Source organism: Ranitomeya imitator, chromosome 5 (genome assembly GCF_032444005.1).
Source record: "Ranitomeya imitator isolate aRanImi1 chromosome 5, aRanImi1.pri, whole genome shotgun sequence".
NCBI lineage: Eukaryota > Metazoa > Chordata > Amphibia > Anura > Dendrobatidae > Ranitomeya > Ranitomeya imitator.
The window spans coordinates 482,050,518-482,073,879 of NC_091286.1; the positions used below are offsets into that span (position 1 = coordinate 482,050,518).

General features: G+C 42.7%; 1 protein-coding gene across 2 annotated transcripts in view; it reads left to right on the plus strand.

Annotated features, from left to right (window-relative positions):
• Nucleotides 1-22,720, plus strand: part of ZBBX (zinc finger B-box domain containing) — a 357,196-nt gene extending 334,476 nt beyond the window's left edge. For both annotated transcript variants that reach the window (XM_069727388.1, XM_069727390.1), the window contains 2 exons: nt 18,549-18,651; nt 22,052-22,720. In XM_069727388.1, the coding sequence (XP_069583489.1) occupies nt 18,549-18,651; nt 22,052-22,148 (200 nt within the window). In that variant the 3' untranslated portion in view covers nt 22,149-22,720. The remainder of the gene's footprint in view (nt 1-18,548; nt 18,652-22,051) is intronic.
• The last annotated feature ends 642 nt before the right edge of the window (nt 22,721-23,362 follow it).

The window sequence follows — 23,362 nt, forward strand, 5'->3', positions numbered from 1 at the left end:
ATTTGTAGTTGGGAATCGTAACTCTTTTTTTGTTTCTTATGGTTACTATATATATACATACACAGTACAGACCAAAAGTTTGGACACACCTTCTCATTTAAAGATTTTTCTGTATTTTCATGACTATTAAAATTTAATCTCTTATAATTCATTATTTGTATATCATTAACATGTCTATCGTGTTAGGGCTAACGGAACGCACCAAATTATAAGAGAGATGGTATAAGATGCGTTCGCAGGGTCCACCGTGCAGAAATGGAACCTGCTGCTGAGTAATGATGGACTATATGGCGGTACAATGTGGATACACACACAGGTTAACTTCACCCTGTGTGAAGGAAGAAAACCCTGTTGCGTCACAGGGCCGCGGTACCGCACCAAGAGCGCAAGCAAGAAGTCTCAGGACTCTATCCCAAGACACAGGATTAGAGTACGTTCAGACCATTTGCGCTCGACACCGCAACTGGGGTGTCAAAGTAACAGAAAATATAACTTACAGCACAAGAGTGCGTGCTGTGCTGCTTCGGCGAACGCCACTAACCACCCAGACTTGGGATAGGAAAGCGCTCTATAAGCGCACGGCGCCACACTGGCGATTACAGCAACAGACGCTGTATCGTGTGTCTTTATGTTGACAGCTTAGGCTTCTTTCACACTAGCGTCGGAATCTCCCCGTCGCAATGCGTCGGGGAGAGATTCCGACGCTAGCGTTTGCTGCATTGCACAATGGAGGCAGCGGATGCATTTTTCCGGCGCATCTGCTGCCCCATTGTAAGGTGCGGGGAGGAGGGGGCGGAGTTCCGGCCGCGCATGCGCAGTCGGAAAAAGCGGTCCGTCGGGAGAAAAAAACGTTACATGTAGGGTTTTTTTCTCCCGACGGTCCGCCAAAGCACGACGCATCCGTCACAAGACGGATGCGAAGTGTGCCAATCCGTCCAAATGCGTCAATAGATGTCTATGGGGAAAAAATGCATCCTGCAAGCACTTTTGCAGGATGCGTTTTTTCTGCAAAACGACGCATTGTGATGGATTTAAAAAAACGCTAGTGTGAAAGTACCCTTAGTCGGGCGCTAGACAGCAAGCATCCACCTTTTGCGAACAGTCATACACAAGGGAGGGGATTTTAAAGAATGAAATGCACTCATCAACACACACACAATTCCAAATGTACACTAGCGCAGAGTCGTGCGGCCATGCGAACCTTTTTATAGCTGCAGCAAAAACAGGACCTTCCCAGAAGGACCAATGGGAGTTAGCCACAGAAGAAAAACACCTTCAGGACCTTCCTAAAGGACCAATGGGATTTGCTGCAGTATCTAAGCATGTGACCCTTGATCTCCAACGAGAGATATTGCCCTGGGCATGCTCAGAAAGGGAAGAGCAGGACTTAGTCCCAAACACGTTTGCTCGCCACTGCCCAGTACTGGCTACAATGGCAGAAGCTGGAAATGCAGCAGTAACCAGTCATTCAGTATCAGCCTGAGCTAGACGCTGAGACCGACGTCTCCGCTGAGCAGACTCCACTGCGGCTGGAGAAGAATGGGAGACCGCAGCGGAGATGGTTCGAGATTCCCCTGTGCAGAGGCGGGATCTCGACACCTAACATTACCCCCCCTCCTTGGACCTCGCTACGCTCGAAGGCAGATATGAGCTGTGGAGCTCGAATGTGTTCAGCAGGCTCCCAGGACCTGTCCTCTGGGCCATAACCCTTCCAATCCACCAAATAGAATTTTTTGCCACGTACCTCCTTGCACCCCAAAATAGCGTTCACCTCGTAATCGTCCGCAGACAAACCCGATGTCCCGGCAGATGACTCGGAAAACCGGGACATGTATATGGGCTTCAAGAGGGACACATGAAAGGTGTCGGTGATACCCAGGCATGGAGGAAGGGCCAGATGGTAGACCACAGGGTTAACCTGTTCGAGGACCTTAAAGGGACCCAAGTAGCGAGGTGCAAACTTAGTGGACTCAACTCGCAGCCTGATGTTACAGGCAGAGAGCCACACCAAGTCGCCAGGAGCAAAGGTCGGAGCGGGGCGCCGATGAGCATCGTCTGAATTCTTCATTCTCTCCTTGGAGGCCTGAATGGCATCCTGAGTGCGGTCCCAAATATCCCGTGCCTCCACAGCCCAGTCTGCCACCCTGGAGTCAGCAGAAGATATGGGCATGGGCACAGGGACACACGGATGCTGGCTGTAATTTAGGAGGAATGGAGTCTGACCGGTGGAGTCGGCTACAGCGTTCTTAAGCGCAAACTCTGCCCATGGTAGCAATGATATCCAGTCATCCTGCCTGGCAGAAACAAAATGTCGTAAATATGTGACCAGGGTCTGGTTGGCCCTCTCAACCCACTCATTCGTCTCGGGATGATATGCTGAGGAGAGAATCAACTCAATACTGAGTAGACGACAAAGCTCTCTCCAGAATCGAGATGCAAACTGGGGACCCCGGTCACTGACAATTTTGTCTGGCATACCATGTAGGCGAAAGATATGCTTGATGAACAACGCTGCCAGAGCCCGTGCAGAAGGTAGCCGTGGAAGAGGCACCAAGTGCACCATTTTGGAAAAATGGTCGGTGATCACCCAGATAATGGTGCACTACGAGACTTTCGTAAGCCCACCACAAAGTCCATCCCGACCATCTCCCAGGGCCTGTCCACCACCGGCAGAGGGTAAAGCAACCCAGCTGGCCGTTGCCGAGGAGACTTGTTCTTGGCGCAAGAGACACATGCCCCAACATAGTCTGCGACTTCACGAGCCATATGCAGCCACCAATATGTCCTCGCCAGTAGCTCAGATATCCTTTTGGACCCAAAATGTCCACCCACCCTGGACGAGTGAGCCCAAGAGAGAATGATGGACTATATGGCGTTACAATGTGGATACACACATGGGTTAACTTCACCCTGTGTGAAGGAAGCAAGCCCTGTTGCATCACAGGGCCACGGTACTGCAACAAGAGCGCAAGCAAGGAGGACTCTATCCCAAGACACAGGATTAGAGTACGTTTAGACCACTTGTGCTCGACACCACAACTGGGGTGTCAAAGTAACAGAAAATATAACTTACAGCACAAGAGTTCGTGCTGTGCCGCTTTGGCGGATGCCACTAACCACCCAGACTTGGGATAGGAAAGCGCTCTATAAGCGCACGGCGCCACACTGGCGGTTACAGCAATAGACGCTGTGTCGTGTGTCTTTATGTTGATAGCTTAGTCGGGCGCTAGACAGCAAGCATCCACCTTTTGCGAACAGTCATACACAAGGGAGGGGATTTTAGAGAACGACTTGCACTCATCAACACACACACGATTCCAAATGTACACTAGCGCATGGCCGTGCGGCCATGCAAACCTTTTATAGCTGCAGCAAGAACAGGACCTTCCCAGAAGGACCAATGGGAGTCAGCCACAGAAGAAGAACACCTTCAGGACCTTCCTAAAGGACGAATGAGATTTTCTGCAGTATCTAAGCATGTGACCCTTGATCTACAATAAGAGATCTTGCCCTGGGCATGCTCAGAATGGGAAGAGCGGGACTTAGTCCCAAACACGTCTGCTCACCGCTGCCCAGTATTGGCTACAATGGCAGAAGCTGGAAAGGCAGCAGTAACCAGTCATCCAGTATCAGCCTGAGCTAGACGCTGGGACCGACATCTCCGCTGAGCAGACTCCACTGCAGCTGCAGAGGAATGGGAGACCGCAGCAGAGATGGTTCGAGATTCCCCCTGTGCAGAGGCGGGATCTCGACACCTAACATATCGATCCTGTGATTTCCATGTCCATGACTTTCCTTCTTTGGTTTTTCAACTTAAGTGTTAAGAGGTAACTGTGCATACATATACAGTGTATATGCATATACTATATGTATATATATATATATATATATACAGTACAGACCAAAAGTTTGGACACACCTTCTCATTTAAAGATTTTTTTGTATTTTCATATATATATATTTTTTTCTCTTCTCTCTCTCTATCTCTCTCTCTCTCTCTCTCTATATATATATATATATATACTAGATTGTGGCCCGATTCTAACGCATCGGGTATTCTATAATATGCATGTCCCCGTAGTATATGGACAATGATGATTCCAGAATTCGCGGCAGACTGTGCCCGTCGCTGATTGGTTGAGGCAACTTTTATGACATCATCGTCGCCATGGCAACCATTATGACATCTACGTCAATACTGTGCCCGTCGCTGAATCAGAAACGTGAGATGTCTACGTCTTTTATGACATCATCGTCGCTGTGCCCGTTGCTGATTGGTCGAAGCCTGGCGGCCTCGACCAATCAGCATCGTCGCTGTGCCCGTTGCTGATCGCCAGGCCTCGACCAATCAGAGACGCGGGATGTCTACGTCCTTTATGACATCATCGTCGCTGTGCCCGTCGCTGATTGGTCGAGGCCTAGCGGCCTCGACCAATCAGAGACGCGGGATTTCTACGTCGATGCTGTGCCGGTCTCTGATTGGTCGAGGCCTGGCGGCCTCGACCAATCAGAGACGCGGGATTTCCAGGACAGACAGACAGAAAGACAGACAGACAGACAGACGGAAAAACCCTTAGACAATTATATATATAGATATATATATTAGATGGTGGCCCGATTCTAATGCATTGGGTTTTCTAGAATATGCATGGCTGCGTAGTTTATTGCCCAGCCACGTAGTAGATTGCCCAGCTACGTAGTATATTGGCCAGTGACGTAGTATTTTGCCCAGCCACGTAGTATATTGCCCAGCTACGTAGTATATTGGCCAGTGACGTAGTATATTGCTCAGCCACGTAGTATATTGCCCAGCCACGTAGTATATTGCCCAGTCACGTAGTATATTGCCCAGTCACGTGGTATATTGCCCAGCTACGTAGTATACAGCACAAAGCCACGTAGTATATTGCCCAGTTAAGTAGTATATTGCCCAGTGACGTAGTATATTGCCCAGCCGCGTAGTATATTGCCAGTCACGTAGTATACAGCACAGAGCCACGTAGTATACAGCACAGAACCACGTAGTATACAGCACAGACATAGTATATTGCCCAGCTACGTAGTATATTGGCCAGTGACGTAGTATATTGCCCAGCCACGTAGTATATTGCCCAGCCATGTAGTATATTGCCCAGTCATGTTGTATACAGCACAAAGCCACATAGTATACAGCACAGAGCCACATAGTATACAGCACAGAGCCACGTAGTATACAGCACAGAGCCACGTAGTATACAGCACAGACATGTAGTATATTGGCTAGTCACGTAGTATACTGCACAGCCACATAGTATATTGCCCAGCTACATAGTATATTGTCCAGCTACGTAGTATATTGGCCAGTGAAGTAGTCTATTGCCCAGCCACGTAGTATATTGCCCAGCTACATAGTATATTGTCCAGCCACGTAGTATATTGCCCAGCTACGTAGTGTACAGCACAGAGCCATGTAGTATATTGCCCAGTCACGTAGTATACAGCACAGAGCCACGTAGTATACAGCACAAAGCCATGTGGTATACAGCACAGAGCCACGTAGTATACAGCACAGAGCCAGGTTGTATACAGCACAGACACGTAGTATATTGGCCAGTCACGTAGTGTATTGCCCAGCCACGTAGTAAATTGCCTATCCACGTAGTATATTGCCCAGTCATGTGGTATACAGCACAGAGCCACGTAGTATACAGCACAGAGCCACGTAGTATACAGCACAGTCGCTGATTGGTCTCGCCAGCTGCCTTTCATGGCTGCCGCGACCAATCAGCGATGGCCACAGTCCGATTAGTCCCTCCCTACTCCCCTGCAGTCAGTACCCGGCACCCGCTCCATACTCCCCGCAGTCAGTGCCTGCTCCATACTCCCCTCCAGTCACCGCTCACACAGGGTTAATGCCATCAGTAACGGACTGTGTTATGCCGCGGGTAACTCCGTTACCGCCGCTATTAACCCTGTGTGGCCAAGTTTTTACTATTGATGCTGCCTATCCAGCAACAATAGTAAAAAGATCTAATGTTAAAAATAATAAAAAAAACAAAAAACCTGCTGTTCTCACCTTCCATAGTCCGACGATTCGCTCACGGCTGCCGCCATCTTGCGTTCCCAGAGATGCATTGCGAAATTACCCAGAAGACTTAGTGGTCTCGCGAGACCGCTAAGTGATCTGGGTAATTTCGCAATGTATCCTGGGAACGCAAGATGGCGTAAGCCACGCGCCCATTGCCAGAGGTTTGCTGGATCGACGCTGGATCCCGCCGGCGGGTGAGTATATGACTATTTTTTATTTTAATCATTTTTTTTAACAGGGATATGGTGCCCACACTGCTAAATACTCCGTGGGCTGTGTTATATAGTGCGTGGCTGCTATATACTACGTGGGCTGTGTTAGATACCGCGTGGCTGCTATAAACTACCTGGCCAGTGTTAGATACTATGTGGGCTGTGTTCTATACTGCGTGGGCTGCGTTATATACTACATGGCTGCTATATACTACGTGGGCAATGTTATATACTACGTGGCTGTGTTCTATACTGGGTGCTATATATTACGTGGCCACTGTTAGATACTATGTGGGCTGTGCTATATATTACGTGGCCAGTGTTATATATTACGTGGGCTGTGTTATATACTGCGTGGCTGCTATATACTGTGTGGGCTGTGTTATATACTACGTGGGCTGTGTTATTTACTGCATGGCCTATATTAACGCATCGGGTATTCTACAATATGTATGTATATAGCAGCCACATGGTATATACCACAGGCCACGTAGTACTCCTATATACTACGTGGCCTGTGCTATATACTATATGGCTGCTATATACATGCATACATATTCTAGGATACCCGATGCATTAGAATCGGGCCACCATCTAATATATATATATATATATATATATATATATATATATAGTACAGACCAAAAGTTTGGACACACCTTCTCATTTAAAGATTTTTATGTATTTTCATGAGTACGAAAATTGTACATTCACACTGAAGGCATCAAAACTATGAATTAACACATGTGGAATTATATACTTAACAAAAAAGTGTGAAACAACTGAAAATATGTCTCATAGTCTTATATCCTAGGTTCTTCAAAGTAGCCACCTTTTGCTTTGATGACTGCTTTGCACACAGGAGGAGCAACATGGCAGATGTGACAACCTACATGGTGAGCTGCAGCATGTGCTACATGTTCACAGATCGACCAGAACAAGAATCAAATTTCACCTGTCAGAAGTGTAGACTAGTGGCCCTTTTAGAAGAAAAGGTGCGGGGTCTGGAAGAAAGAATAGCAACTTTGAAACTCATCAAAGAGAATGAAGACTTTCTAGACAGAACAGAAGCATCTCTACTGGTCACAGAAGGTGAAAAAAGTGTCAGAGAACCTCCAAAAGCAGATGAGTGGAAGCATGTGACCAAAAGAAGCAAGAAGACCATGGAGAAATCACCAACCACACAACTGAAAAACCGATATCAAATTTTTGTAGAGGATGAAGATGGCACACCTAAGGATGAAGCAATACCAGCAAGCAAAAAAGAAAAGGGCACACAGCAACAAGTGACAGCAAAAAGTACAGCCAAGAAGCAACGAAGAGTGGTGGTGGTGGGAGACTCACTACTGAGAGGCACAGAAGCAGCCATCTGCAGACCGGACATAACTGCAAGAGAAGTATGCTGCCTTCCAGGTGCGATGATCATGGATGTGACCGATAGGATACCAAAGCTCTTCCACCCATTTCTTCTGATACATGTTGGAACCAATGACACGGCAAGGAAGGACCTACCGACAATCTGCAAAGACTTTGAAGAGTTGGGGAAGAAAGTGAAGGAACTGGATGCACAGGTAGTTTTTTCTTCTATCCTTCCAGTAGACGGGCATGGCACCAGGAGATGGAACAGGATCCTTGATGCAAACAACTGGCTAAGACGATGGTGCAGACAACAAGGATTCGGATTCCTGGACCACGGTGTGAATTACTGGTACGATGGACTCCTCGCCAGAGACGGACTACACCTCAACAACCTGGGAAACACACATTCGCCAGAAGACTCGCTACACTCATCAGGAGGGCGATAAACTAGAAGAAAAGGGGACGGGAAGAAAAACATTAGACTTGAACCAAGAAGACCCAGGAAAACATACTCAGATGGGAGGTAAGAACATTTCTAAAACAATCCACAGCGAGGAGATTGGAACAAAACAAAATCCTCTAAACTGCATGCTCGCAAACGCCAGAAGCCTGACAAACAAGATGGAAGAACTAGAAGCAGAAATATCTACAGGTAACTTTGACATAGTGGGAATAACCGAGACATGGTTAGATGAAAGCTATGACTGGGCAGTTAACTTACAGGGTTACAGTCTGTTTAGAAAGGATCGTAAAAATCGGAGAGGAGGAGGGGTTTGTCTCTATGTAAAGTCTTGTCTAAAGTCCACTTTAAGGGAGAATATTAGCGAAGGGAATGAGGATGTCGAGTCCATATGGGTCGAAATTCATGGAGGGAAAAATGTTAACAAAATTCTCATTGGGGTCTGTTACAAACCCCCAAATATAACAGAAACCATGGAAAGTCTACTTCTAAAGCAGATAGATGAAGCTGCAACCCATAATGAGGTCCTGGTTATGGGGGACTTTAACTACCCGGATATTAACTGGGAAACAGAAACCTGTGAAACCCATAAAGGCAACAGGTTTCTGCTAATAACCAAGAAAAATTATCTTTCACAATTGGTGCAGAATCCAACCAGAGGAGCAGCACTTTTAGACCTAATACTATCTAATAGACCTGACAGAATAACAAATCTGCAGGTGGTCGGGCATCTAGGAAATAGCGACCACAATATTGTGCAGTTTCACCTGTCTTTCACTAGGGGGACTTGTCAGGGAGTCACAAAAACACTGAACTTTAGGAAGGCAAAGTTTGACCAGCTTAGAGATGCCCTTAATCTGGTAGACTGGGACAATATCCTCAGAAATAAGAATACAGATAATAAATGGGAAATGTTTAAGAACATCCTAAATAGGCAGTGTAAGCGGTTTATACCTTGTGGGAATAAAAGGACTAGAAATAGGAAAAACCCAATGTGGCTAAACAATGAAGTAAGACAGGCAATTAACAGTAAAAAGAAAGCATTTGCACTACTAAAGCAGGATGGCACCATTGAAGCTCTAAAAAACTTTAGGGAGAAAAATACTTTATCTAAAAAACTAATTAAAGCTGCCAAAAAGGAAACAGAGAAGCACATTGCTAAGGAGAGTAAAACTAATCCCAAACTGTTCTTCAACTATATCAATAGCAAAAGAATAATAACTGAAAATGTAGGCCCCTTAAAAAATAGTGAGGAAAGAATGGTTGTAGATGACGAGGAAAAAGCTAACATATTAAACACCTTCTTCTCCACGGTATTCACGGTGGAAATTGAAATGCTAGGTGAAATCCCAAGAAACAATGAAAACCCTATATTAGGGGTCACCAATCTAACCCAAGAAGAGGTGCGAAACCGGCTAAATAAGATTAAAATAGATAAATCTCCGGGTCCGGATGGCATACACCCACGAGTACTAAGAGAACTAAGTAATGTAATAGATAAACCATTATTTCTTATTTTTAGGGACTCTATAGCGACAGGGTCTGTTCTGCAGGACTGGCGCATAGCAAATGTGGTGCCAATATTCAAAAAGGGCTCTAAAAGTGAACCTGGAAATTATAGGCCAGTAAGTCTAACCTCTATTGTTGGTAAAATATTTGAAGGGTTTCTGAGGGATGTTATTCTGGATTATCTCAATGAGAATAACTGTTTAACTCCATATCAGCATGGGTTTATGAGAAATCGCTCCTGTCAAACCAATCTAATCAGTTTTTATGAAGAGGTAAGCTATAGGCTGGACCACGGTGAGTCATTGGACGTGGTATATCTCGATTTTTCCAAAGCGTTTGATACCGTGCCGCACAAGAGGTTGGTACACAAAATGAGAATGCTTGGTCTGGGGGAACATGTGTGTAAATGGGTTAGTAACTGGCTTAGTGATAGAAAGCAGAGGGTGGTTATAAATGGTATAGTCTCTAACTGGGTCGCTGTGACCAGTGGGGTACCGCAGGGGTCAGTATTGGGACCTGTTCTCTTCAACATATTCATTAATGATCTGGTAGAAGGTTTACACAGTAAAATATCGATATTTGCAGATGATACAAAACTATGTAAAGCAGTTAATACAAGAGAAGATAGTATTCTGCTACAGATGGATCTGGATAAGTTGGAAACTTGGGCTGAAAGGTGGCAGATGAGGTTTAACAATGATAAATGTAAGGTTATACACATGGGAAGAAGGAATCAATATCACCATTACACACTGAATGGGAAACCACTGGGTAAATCTGACAGGGAGAAGGACTTGGGGATCCTAGTTAATGATAAACTTACCTGGAGCAGCCAGTGCAGGCAGCAGCTGCCAAGGCAAACAGGATCATGGGGTGCATTAAAAGAGGTCTGGATACACATGATGAGAGCATTATACTGCCTCTGTACAAATCCCTAGTTAGACCGCACATGGAGTACTGTGTCCAGTTTTGGGCACCGGTGCTCAGGAAGGATATAATGGAACTAGAGAGAGTACAAAGGAGGGCAACAAAATTAATAAAGGGGATGGGAGAACTACAATACCCAGATAGATTAGCGAAATTAGGATTATTTAGTCTAGAAAAAAGACGACTGAGGGGCGATCTAATAACCATGTATAAGTATATAAGGGGACAATACAAATATCTCGCTGAGGATCTGTTTATACCAAGGAAGGTGACGGGCATTCTTTGCGTCTGGAGGAGAGAAGGTTTTTCCACCAACATAGAAGAGGATTCTTTACTGTTAGGGCAGTGAGAATCTGGAATTGCTTGCCTGAGGAGGTGGTGATGGCGAACTCAGTCGAGGGGTTCAAGAGAGGCCTGGATGTCTTCCTGGAGCAGAACAATATTGTATCATACAATTATTAGGTTCTGTAGAAGGACGTAGATCTGGGGATTTATTATGATGGAATATAGGCTGAACTGGATGGACAAATGTCTTTTTTCGGCCTTACTAACTATGTTACTATGCTACTATGTTACTCTTGGCATTCTCTTGATGAGCTTCAAGAGGTAGTCATCGGGAATGGTTTTCACTTCACCGGTGTGCCCTGTCAGGTTTAATAAGTGGGATTTCATAGTTAATTCATAGTTTTAATGCCTTCAGTGTGACTGTACAATTTTAATTTCAGTTCTGGATCACTGTGTTGAGAAACACGTGATGGTGTCTCCGCGGCTTTTCTACATGCATTTGCATATTTCCCATAAGAGATGGGGGCAGTGTTCTGGATCACTGCGTTGAGAAACACGTGATGGTGTCTCCGCAGTGTTGGATGTTTTGATCTCCCCGAGGTCATTCATCCTTATGTTTATAGTCCTTTTACCAGGCACTGCTCCTAATAGCCAGTTTCCTACTCCACACTGATGAGGGGCAAATACCCCGAAACAGCTGTCTGTGGATGGTACCATGTTTTGGCATAGGTGGTTTTCCTTTTGGATGCTGCCCTTCCCGTGGTTGTTCCTTCCCGGTGAAAGACGTGGCTATTTATTGCTTGCATTGAGAAACACGTGATGGTGTCTCCGCGGCTTTTCTACATACATGTACAACTTTCGTAGTCATGAAAATACAGAAAAATCTTTAAATGAGGTGTGTCCAAACTTTTGGTCTGTACTGTATATATACTGTGTAGAGTATATATACTCTAATATATATATTAGAGAAAGGGAACAGCACAACACTTCTACTTATCTTCAGGTGCAGGGCCTCAAGCAACCAGTCCAACAATTGCACCAGGTTCACAGAGACTCAATAAAGAGGCAGCACTCCATAGTTTCAGTGAAAACTATGGATCTATCACCGAATCAAATATTTACTAGTGTTGCAGCCATGACATCTATATGATACCAGCACCATTGTCCTGGTCCACTTATCTCGTATTCCAAAGACACTTAACACCTTAGTTGTTTTTATATCCTTTATTTTAATTCAATGAGTAATATGTTCATATTTAGAGTGGATTACTCATTGAATTAAAATAAAGGATATAAAAACAACTAAGGTGTTAAGTGTCTTTGGAATACGAGATAAGTGGACCAGAACAATGGTGCTGGTATCATATAGATGTCATGGCTGCAACATTTTGGTCCGGAGGGACAACTGAGGGGCAGAGTGACTCTATTGGCTCACGGAGGCTGCTTTAATATGCAGTCGTCCGTGGAGCCAAGATACATTCATACATCTTATATAGCCCTTTTAAGTCTGAAAAACAAATATAAAAAAATATATGCACCTTAAACAGTTCTCAAAGGTCTGTAACAAGCATAAAATAATATAATATTAATATATATCGCTAGTAAATATTTGATTCGGTGATAGATCCATTCTGCTTTAAATATAAAAAAACTCAGTATAGCCAGAGAGCAATTTGTATAAAATAATGAAGGCTAAACTAACATGGCGCCTTTTTGTGCTACAGCGCTGGTGCAGGTATAATATATATGAAGTTCCCCATTGATATGATGTCGCTCTGCGCTACAGCGCGAGCGCCGGTAATATAAACTATATGACGTTGCTCTGCGCTACTGCACAAGCGCTGGTGACAAAAGTTATAAGAAGGTAAGAAGCCACTACCAATATGGCGGTTTTTAGTGCTACTGCGCATGCGCCGTGTGGAAAATGCCACACGGAGCGCCATATTGGCCGATATGGCATTCCAATATGATGATGCGCTTGAGACATGCGCAGTAAGCGGCAGGGAACACCGACTTACAAGCATATCGTCCTCCATGAGTCCACATGAGAACCAGGGGTGAGTGGATTATAATATATGCACAATACAACTAATAGTAAGATATCTATTGTCATCATGATCGCAAGCAGCAAATCAGGACAATCTGAGGGGCAATATGAAGTTTGGGTTTTAATGCACATAAGCACAAGGCACTTTATATATGAGCACTGGATGCAAATATAAGTGAATAATGAATAATGTATATGTTTTGTAAGCACTAATTGAATGTAAATTATGATTGGACTCAATGTAACATTTGTTGAGACACATATAAATAGACATCAGGTATGGTTACTCACCGCATGATAAAGGCTCAGATGGAGCTGAAACGTCGCCCGGCTATGTGGGTCGATTAAACCTTCCAAATTTTTCACTGAAACTGGAGTGCTGCCTCTTTTTTGAGTCTCTCTCTCTCTATATATATATATATATATATATATATTGTACTATTTTTCCAGACAGCATTTAGGAAATGACATAGCTTGTAGTTTAGGGGCTTTAGCAGTCCAGCTGATTTTATAAAAAGCTCTTTATTGTGTGCTGGACCATATTATCGTTAATAAATATTACAGTGTAAAATGGAGAATTGACCACAATTGATAGATGTAGACAAAGCCTGTGACATGGCTAAGTATTACCATTACTTCACTGCCTAGATTCTGCTTTCTTTTTATTATTCTTGTAGAAAGCTTCTTGGCTATAATTAAGCCACAGTACTATTTTTTAATTTATTCATATTAGCAGTTTTCTCAAATTTAATATGGGTGGAAGTGTAATGTATAAAAATTAGATTCAGTTTAGCATGTTATTAATGCTATTCTATTCACTGCTGAAATATGTGTGAAAAAGAATACCCGCAAATTCTAGGCTGAGCACCACACATCATGCATTTGTCACATTAAAAACCGCCTGCACTGACAACCACTGAGTACGAAATGAGTTAAAGCAGTTTTTGTATATTGCTCCTTGCCACTTTTACAGAACACGCAGCTTTTGGCACAGTAGTAAACATTAGAAATTTTATGAGTGTAGGGTTGTGCTGAGTACAGCGTGCTGAAGAGAAGGATTGTTTTATAAATTGTCCATCAAATCATTTGAAAAAGAAAAGTCTTAAGGGAAATATACACAATGATAAACTGATGACTTGTACGCAAGGTTTTTCTGCACCTGCTTGCTATTCTTATTGTTCCCCTACCAGTGAATTATCTGCATAGAAACTTACTATACTGGAGTACTGCAGTGGCATGGCTTTATTGGGAGCAGAGGTACTCGAGTAAGTAGATGCATGCTGTGGGTCCTATGAGGCAACAAAGTGCCTGACCCCCTGACGAAGGAAACATATCCGAAACGTGCGTCGGGCGCACGCAGGTTCAGGACCCAGCCTCCCCCCCAGGTATATATAAAAGTGATATCGCTGTGCTATCACATTCCTGTGTACGGTCATATGTTTATAGACCTTATATACAGTGGGGCAAAAAAGTATTTAGTCAGTCAGCAATAGTGCAAGTTCCACCACTTAAAAAGATGAGAGGCGTCTGTAATTTACATCATAGGTAGACCTCAACTATGGGAGACAAACTGAGAAAAAAAAAATCCAGAAAATCACATTGTCTGTTTTTTTAACATTTTATTTGCATATTATGGTGGAAAATAAGTATTTGGTCAGAAACAAAATTTCATCTCAATACTTTGTAATATATCCTTTGTTGGCAATGACAGAGGTAAAACGTTTTCTGTAAGTCTTCACAAGGTTGCCACACACTGTTGTTGGTATGTTGGCCCAATCCTCCATGCAGATCTCCTCTAGAGCAGTGATGTTTTTGGCTTTTCGCTTGGCAACACGGACTTTCAACTCCGTCCAAAGGTTTTCTATAGGGTTGAGATCTGGAGACTGGCTAGGCCACTCCAGGACCTTGAAATGCTTCTTACGAAGCCACTCCTTCGTTGCCCTGGCAGTGTGCTTTGGATCATTGTCATGTTGAAAGACACAGCCACGTTTCATCTTCAATGCCCTTGCTGATGGAAGGAGGTTTGCACTCAAAATCTCACGATACATGGCCCCATTCATTCTTTCATGTACCCGGATCAGTCGTCCTGGCCCATTTGCAGAGAAACAGCCCCAAAGCATGATGTTTCCACCACCATGCTTTACAGTAGGTATGGTGTTTGATGGATGCAACTCAGTATTCTTTTTCCTCCAAACACGACAAGTTGTGTTTCTACCAAACAGTTCCAGTTTGGTTTCATCAGACCATAGGACATTCTCCCAAAACTCCTCTGGATCATCCAAATGCTCTCTAGCAAACTTCAGACGGGCCCGGACATGTACTGGCTTAAGCAGTGGGACACGTCTGGCACTGCAGGATCTGAGTCCATGGTGGCGTAGTGTGTTACTTATGGTAGGCCTTGTTACATTGGTCCCAGCTCTCTGCAGTTCATTCACTAGGTCCCCCCGCGTGGTTCTGGGATTTTTGCTCACCGTTCTTGTGATCATTCTGACCCCACGAGGTGGGATTTTGCGTGGAGCCCCAGATCGAGGGAGATTATCAGTGATCTTGTATGTCTTCCATTTTCTAATTATTGCTCCCACTGTTGATTTCTTCACTCCAAGCTGGTTGGCTATTGCAGATTCAGTCTTCCCAGCCTGGTGCAGGGCTACAATTTTGTTTCTGGTGTCCTTTGACAGCTCTTTGGTCTTCACCATAGTGGAGTTTGGAGTCAGACTGTTTGAGGGTGTGCACAGGTGTCTTTTTATACTGATAGCAAGTTTAAACAGGTGCCATTACTACAGGTAATGAGTGGAGGAAAGAGGAGACTCTTAAATAAGAAGTTACAGGTCTGTGAGAGCCAGAAATCTTGATTGTTTGTTTCTGACCAAATACTTATTTTCCACCATAATATGCAAATAAAATGTTAAAAAAACAGACAATGTGATTTTCTGGATTTTTTTTTCTCAGTTTGTCTCCCATAGTTGATGTCTACCTATGATGTAAATTACAGACGCCTCTCATCTTTTTAAGTGGTGGAACTTGCACTATTGCTGACTGACTAAATACTTTTTTGCCCCACTGTAGGTCTATGCACTTGGGCACTTTAAACAAGTGAGTTGTTATTTTTGATATAATTATCTTTATTGTGCACACCTTCTTGGCACCTTTTTTTCACAATGCTATTGAGCCTTTTTGTGTATGTAATTCTCACGTATATAGTGTTTTAATATTTGCATTTTTTACACACCTTTTATGTATTTATTGCACTTTATATATTATTTGCACCTTTTGATATGCACAACGAAAAAGCAAATATAAGGATTTCTTCAGTATTGGGGGTTGCTTTGTTGAGTATGGGTACCATGTAATCCTGTCCTTGCGACTTTTTTATAGATATATTATTTAAAAAAAAATCTTTTTATATATTGTTGCCATTTCATTAAATAAAGGCATATTCTAAAGATTCCTGAGCTTCAAGACTTTCTGGTGATTTCTTACTCCATGCTGGTACGGTACTTGGTCTCTTTACCACAGTGCTCTCCACTGGTGCTTTCACAGTACACCCTAATTACCGGTTTATTCTGATTTTAATATATATTTCAGAGGTGTAAAATGTGTGGATAAAATAAGGGTATACTGTGTTTAATTCAAAGTGCATATAAGGAGGAGGAAAGTCTTTATAGAATTTGCATTGAGGCATAAACCCCTCCTTACTAATCTTCAACCTTAATCTTCAATCTTACTAATCGTCCACCTTAATCTTCAATCTTACTAATCGTCCATATCTCCCTTTCCAACCATGTCTAGATTCCCTGCTGTTTATGAAGTTCCTTCTCATTCTAGATGGTGTGATACAGTGACCCATGTTACAGACAGGGGGCGCTGTATATGCCCCTCAGGATATGCATGGAGGCGTATCTGTAGTGGTGATAATGACCTGGGACCTATAGTCCCACAAGTAATTGTACAGTTTTTTATAGAGGGAGGCTTGCAGGGCAAGTTTGAGAGCTGGGCGAGTTAAACTAGCCACACACACCTCCCACCTATGGCATTGGTTACAACTATGTAATGTGACCAGGGTGTGGGTCACATGGTTCAGAGTGTGAGTTACTGTATAGCCTGTGCGTTGGAATGTCCTGGAATGGACTGGATTCCTGGACGCACCTGCTGAGGCTATGGACTGAATGGTCAATGTGTTGGAATGTCCTGGAATGGCCTGGATTCCTGAAAGCACATGGTGAGACCATGGACTGAAGGTCTGTGTGTTGGAAGTGCCTGGGACTGGACTTCCTGAATAGCGCACGGAGAGGCTGTATCTGCAGAGCCTGGGACGGCTACTGTTTTGGGGGAAGCTTCAGTTCCTACTGCGGGTCTGGACTATCTGAGGTGCCTTGGTCACAAGGATGGTGACCCCAGTAAGGCAGCTTTCCCCTGGGAACCAGGACTGACAGTAGTCAGTGTGTGGAGGCGGAGCTCCTGTAAGGTAACTCCAGATAAAGGGGGTTACAGGCGAGAGACGTATCTGTCATTGGAGCAGACTATCAGTGGTTAATGTGTTCCGTTGATGTAAATAATGAACTGTTTGTGGTGCAGTTTATGAGTCTTAATAAATCGGATAGACTGTTTATGTGGAGAAACCGTGCCTGAGTGCTTTAATTCCCGTTGCCAAGCGAGTTTCCCCAACCCACTAAGGTAGCACTATCTCACAATGGACATGTGACCATGAAGCTAAACCCTGCAGCAGTAGGTAACCCAAGCATTACATGACCTTCTGGTCCAAAAAAAAGTACAGAACTTGTCTTTATTTTTATTGGACCACCATATGGAAGTGTGACTGCTGTAGCCACCCATTGACCGCAGCTACATGGGTCACACCGCTATCCAGATTAAACAGGAAGTACAGAAACCAGTGGGAACCTAGGAAGCATTAGAATGGAAGTGTCAGGAGATCAGTAAAGTGACATTAACTTATCTTAGTATTTTCAGTATTTTGCAAAAATATTAACTAAAATGTTTCAGCTGCTGGACGACCCTTTTAAATTAAACCAGTGCTTGAATGTATAGTAATACGGTCCTTTAGTCTTGTGTCTTTACATGTTTTCACCCCCTTCTATTAGCCATAGTAGAGAGCCACTATAGAGTCCCCCTTCCTCTGGAGTAATCAGATCATTTATGGAATATGCTGATGACAAATCACTAGAAGATTAGCCAGATGTTTCCCAGAAGTAAATGTGTGAACACTCACTTTACTCGGTTATTTTCCAAATATGAAGCCTATATTCATCCATGTGGGTCAGTGGAAGCCAAATTAAGGAGCTATATTTCAGAATTGCATCCTTCATTTTGATAGAGGAAAATAAGACAAAATACTGGCAATGTGAATTTTCACAGGTTTCTCAGTTTTCAGCTATTTTTTTCCAGCCTCTTAGATGGATACATGTTCCCATAAGGCATGTATACTTTTCTAGCTCATGTATCATTGGATTATTTAACATGTTTATCACTTCCCAAACATTGCAACAACTTCTATGAGAGGTAAAACTATTTAGCATCCTAACAGATTTGGAAGAAAGCAAGTGAGAAAACAAAAGAGATTATCTTCTGTATTTTAGGATGAGATTTTGGTTCCAGATGGGGTTCGTGATTGTCTGCTATACTTACACACTTCAAATCTTGAAATGAAATATTATTCTGTTACAGGTAATAGGAAACTTCAGACATCAGCAGTTAATTATGATTCCTTCCAGTTGACAAGACATGGCCAAAGATTAGCAAAATCTGAAGATGAAGTGCCTTTAAGTAGGTGAGTATAATTAATCTTCATCGGGTACCTGTCTACATTTTACCTTTTTTGCGTGTATTTATGTGAGTGAATGGCTGGTTTTTGCAATTAAAATTCCAAAAATGGAAATTACATAAATTGTTAGCTGAGGCACATTGGAAGGAGTGATAAATCAGAAAATTAATTTTGTTCCTGATTGATCTTTAGTGATTATCTACAGAACAGTCTTAATTTCATTCTCCTGTCTTCTGTGTTCTCAACTTATTTTTAGATAGGTGGACATTGATGTCTTCTTCTAGTGAGCTATTAGGACTGACTATAGAAACATTAAAAATTGAATGAGTATAAGACCACATTTTCCCATCTGGTTTGCATTATATTTTTTCGTAATATTATTTTCATGTCAGAATAGATATAATTTTTCCCAGATTACTAGAGTTTAGCACAATGCAGAAATATACTAAACAAAGGTGAATCACACAAATCATACCGGAAATTGCTCGAATTTTCCAGGATAGGCAAATTCCTAAAAATTCGACATGAGTTTGTTTTCCATCGAATTGATTAGCTAATCTCTAGTCATACGTCATAAATGCATTCATGAGCTTAATGTATTCATCAGGATTTGACCCTTTTCAGGAAGTCTTTGTTCCCTGTTGCAGATCATTTTAAAAAAACGATTGACTAATTTTCACTAAGTTCAGCCCTGAGTTAGAGGCGCCACTCACTGATTGGCTGCCGGGCTGTTAATGTGATGTCAGTGGTGCAGCAATCGCTGGACACCAGGAGCAGCAGTGGAGACTCAGAGCTGGATCCAGGAACAGTGAGTTTTTTCACACGAAACTGAACTGGAGGATGAAGATTTACTGAAATGGGACAACCATTTACTTTATTTGCATGTAAATCCTAAAATTACCCTAAGCTCTTTTGTGAACTAAAGACCTATTTGATAAATGGATACTGTTCCCCATCTCAATTTTTTGCCTTATATTAACAGTGAAAGTGACTTTTATACCAACACTACTTTATTTACCAGATGCCCAAACTCTTCCTATAATGGTTCTTCTATGTGAATTAAAATCATTACAGCCAGCTATTCTCAAATTACTTTGAGCAGAGTGAAGCCATCGTATATCTAAAAAAGTTTGAGTAGCCAGCAAAATCCAGGGATGTCTGGCTGTGCCAGATGTCCTTAAGTACTAAGTTTTTAGAATCACTATAAATTCATGATTTCTAACTGCTTATATTTCAACCTTTGTAAAATGCTATCATGGGCTTTCCTATACAGCCTATAATAAGTTTAATGGAGAGTTATGTTTAGAGAGATAGTGAATGGGCTATATATAAAAAGGACTTCGATTAGCGAATGTGATGGGCCGCACTAAACAGATGTGTTTCTAGGAAGCGACGAAAACTGTGTACGTAGTGGTTAGTGCTAATTTCTTTGGGTGGAGCATTCCAAACAATAGGTGCAGCTCAGGAGAAGTCTTGGAGCCGGGAGTGGGAGGTACGGATTAGTGCGGATGCTAGTCGAAAGTCGCTTGGGAGCGTAACGAGTAGGCCGATAAACAGAAAGGAGAGAGGAGATGTACGGGGGTGCTGCACTGTGGAAAACATTGTGGGTGAGAACATGCAATTTAAATTTTATCCTGTGAATGTATGGGCAGCCAGTGCAGTGACTGGCACAGAGCTGAAGCGTACGAGTCCCAACTAGCACTCGCCAGATAGATTACCCTGGCTGCTGCAGATGAGGGGAAAGTTGAATAAGAGGGAGGCCTCTATTAATTAATAGAGAATTGCTTTAGTCAAGGCAGGAGTGAATCAGGGCAACAGTTAGGTTTTTGTTGTTTCCATGGTGAGAAAGAGCGGATTTTCTTCAGGTGCAAGTGACAGGAGGGGGCAAGAGATTGTATATAGAAGGTGAAGGAAAGATTGATATCAAACATAACACCTAGACAGCGTGCCTGCTGCTTGGGTGTTATTGTTGGTCCATCTACGGAGAGGGAGATGTCAGATTTAGGTAAGTATGTAGACGGCAAGAGCAGAAGATCAATTTTGGAATGGTTGAGTCAGATAGTGAGCGGACATTGGAAACTGTGGACAGATAGTCACTGGTGTTCTGTAGTACAGCGTGGTTAAGGTCGTATTGTTGTGTATCATCAGCATAAAATGTTGTTGAAAGCCAAATTTGCTCATGGTCTATCCAATAGGGGCCGTGCAGAGAGAGGAGGGCCAAGCACTGAACCCTGAGGGACTCCGATAGTGAGAGGAAGAGCAGACGAAATGGATACGGGGAACGATACACTAAAGGAGCAGTTAGAGAGATAGGAAGAGAACCAGCAGAGAGCAATGTCATTTATGCCTATTGATTGGAGCACAGAGAATAGGAGGTGGTGGTTGACAGTGTTGAAAGCTGCAGAGAGGTCAAGTAGAATTAGCAGAGAGTAGCCACCATTACGTTTTGCTGTCAAAACGTCTTTGGTCACTTTCATGAATGTAGTTTCTATAGAATGTAGAGGGCAGAAGCCGGACTGTTATGGATCTAGGGGAGAATGAGCGGAGAGGTAACAGGTAATGCGGGAATAGACCAGGGGCTCCAAGAGTTTAGAGACGAAGGGGAGATTGGGGACTGGTCTGTAGTTATTTGTGCAGGATGGGTCGAGATGCTTGTGATGCTTGCCTCAATATAACATATTCATTCATTTTTTATAATAATCAAGCTTAAAACCGTGTGTTTGTCTTCTGTCTTCAGGAGCGCATCACTTTTTCTGTTGCCTAGTTGCTGGGAATGGTGCTCTTCTGAAGAGTGACAGTTCAGACCAGCAGTATGATGGTGCCGCTAGTTTGAGCGGTGTGCTCTCCCATGCTGCTAGCAGAGGCAGCTTTGTCTGTGCAGGATGGGAGTTGTTCTGGCCCTGCGTGATCTGGCAAGCTTTAGAGTGGCGCTTGCTAACTGTACAGCTTACAAGTTACATGCTTGTTTTCCTTGACTTGGAGACTCTGAGGTATACTGACAGGCAATAAGCTGTACACTATAGAATTAAAAATCTCTCAATTTGTGTGAACAGAGGAGATTTTTTATAAGGAGTATGATAAATTGCTAATTGATTGTACAAGCACTTTGCAATTTTAACCATTAATGAACATGCAACAACCTTTTTAACATTATTTTAGCAGGCCTAGACAGAATTGATGAATGCTGGAGTTAGTTCATCTGTTTTGCGTCCAAATTCACAAAATGTCAGAAACTTGAAGTATATACGTTGCAATGGATGTCCATGAAAAGATACAGTGTGTTAGTCACTTCTTAGACACAGTTGGTTTCCAGGTCACATTTTAGGAGCACAGTATGATTTGTATTGTGTGGAATAGAACTTTCCTTTTTCATACTTTTTTTTTCCTATTTTTTGTTCCTTGTCAGATTGTCCCTGCACACTCTGCAAAGCTGTGCTGTAGAAAGTGAATCGGATGAAGAGGAGACCCTGCAGGACAAGCTTAATGTATTGTCACTTCAATAGAGCTTTGCACCATGGTACAGCTAAAAAATAACACATGCTGTCAATTTCAGGCATTTCAAATATTAGATAATTGGTTATAACCATTGCTGAACATGTTTCCTACTAGTTTGTCTTCTTTCCTAAGTGCCTGTGTGTTTCTTTCTGCACATCGACATAGCACTGTACAGTGTGTACCCTGATGAACAAACGCAGTTGTATATTTTTTTTTTAGTCACACTGTTAATGATCATTGCCGAACTACATCTTATAATTGTAAAAGTACATGACATTGTGTTCATTCTGTCTTGACACAATACATTTGGAGCTATCTTTCATACAGATTTAGTAATTTTTCATTCATACATGTTTTACTATTGACTATTCAACGTGAATATTTTTCTGCCCAATGATGACAGAAGTATTCTAGGAGTGATACCTTTGTTGGCCAATAAAGGTATCACTCCTAGAATACTTCTGTCATCATTGGGCAGAAAAATATTCACATCGATTTTTCTGGCTAACACGGTACCACAATACAATTTGTTATTGTACATCACTACTGACTATTAAATAACAATTGTAACTAACAAATTAAAGCTGCACTCTGAGTCGCTATATTATGTAAACATTGAATATATGAAATTGGAACTGCCATAGAAATTATGTTAAAAAATTAAGGTACTTAGTGCATAAATTGGCCGATTCGTGTGAGCCCAACAGCCAACGACAAGGTGTACCCTTTTGTTGGGACCCTACACCTTACATGATGCCTCTCCTGGGCTAAAAGCATACAATTCTAGGGGCAGGTAGGATCAAGCTCTATTTAGAACCACACATTATGGGTCTTCTAGCCACATTTGGATCCTTAACAACAACAGTTTAGGAATCACTGCATTATTCAGAGCCCAGTGAAATGGACTGACCATGCAACTCAACTACAAAATGGGTACTCGTAGCTGCTCTCCAATTCAACTACTTTAAGGGCTACCATTTATTGACTCAGAAAGGTATAATAGGATAATTTGATATGGGTTTTCTTAACCAGGTAAATTAATTTAATGCACAAACATTGCAATATAGTAATTTTTCACAAGTTTCAGTTTTTATGAGGATCCGTCGCCATATTTCACCACAACAAGTTATATGCATTACTAAATAAAGGTTTTAGACATGATGAGGCTAGTATTATTGCTTTTACAATACACCAGACAGGAGAACAGGAATTGTAGAGCCAT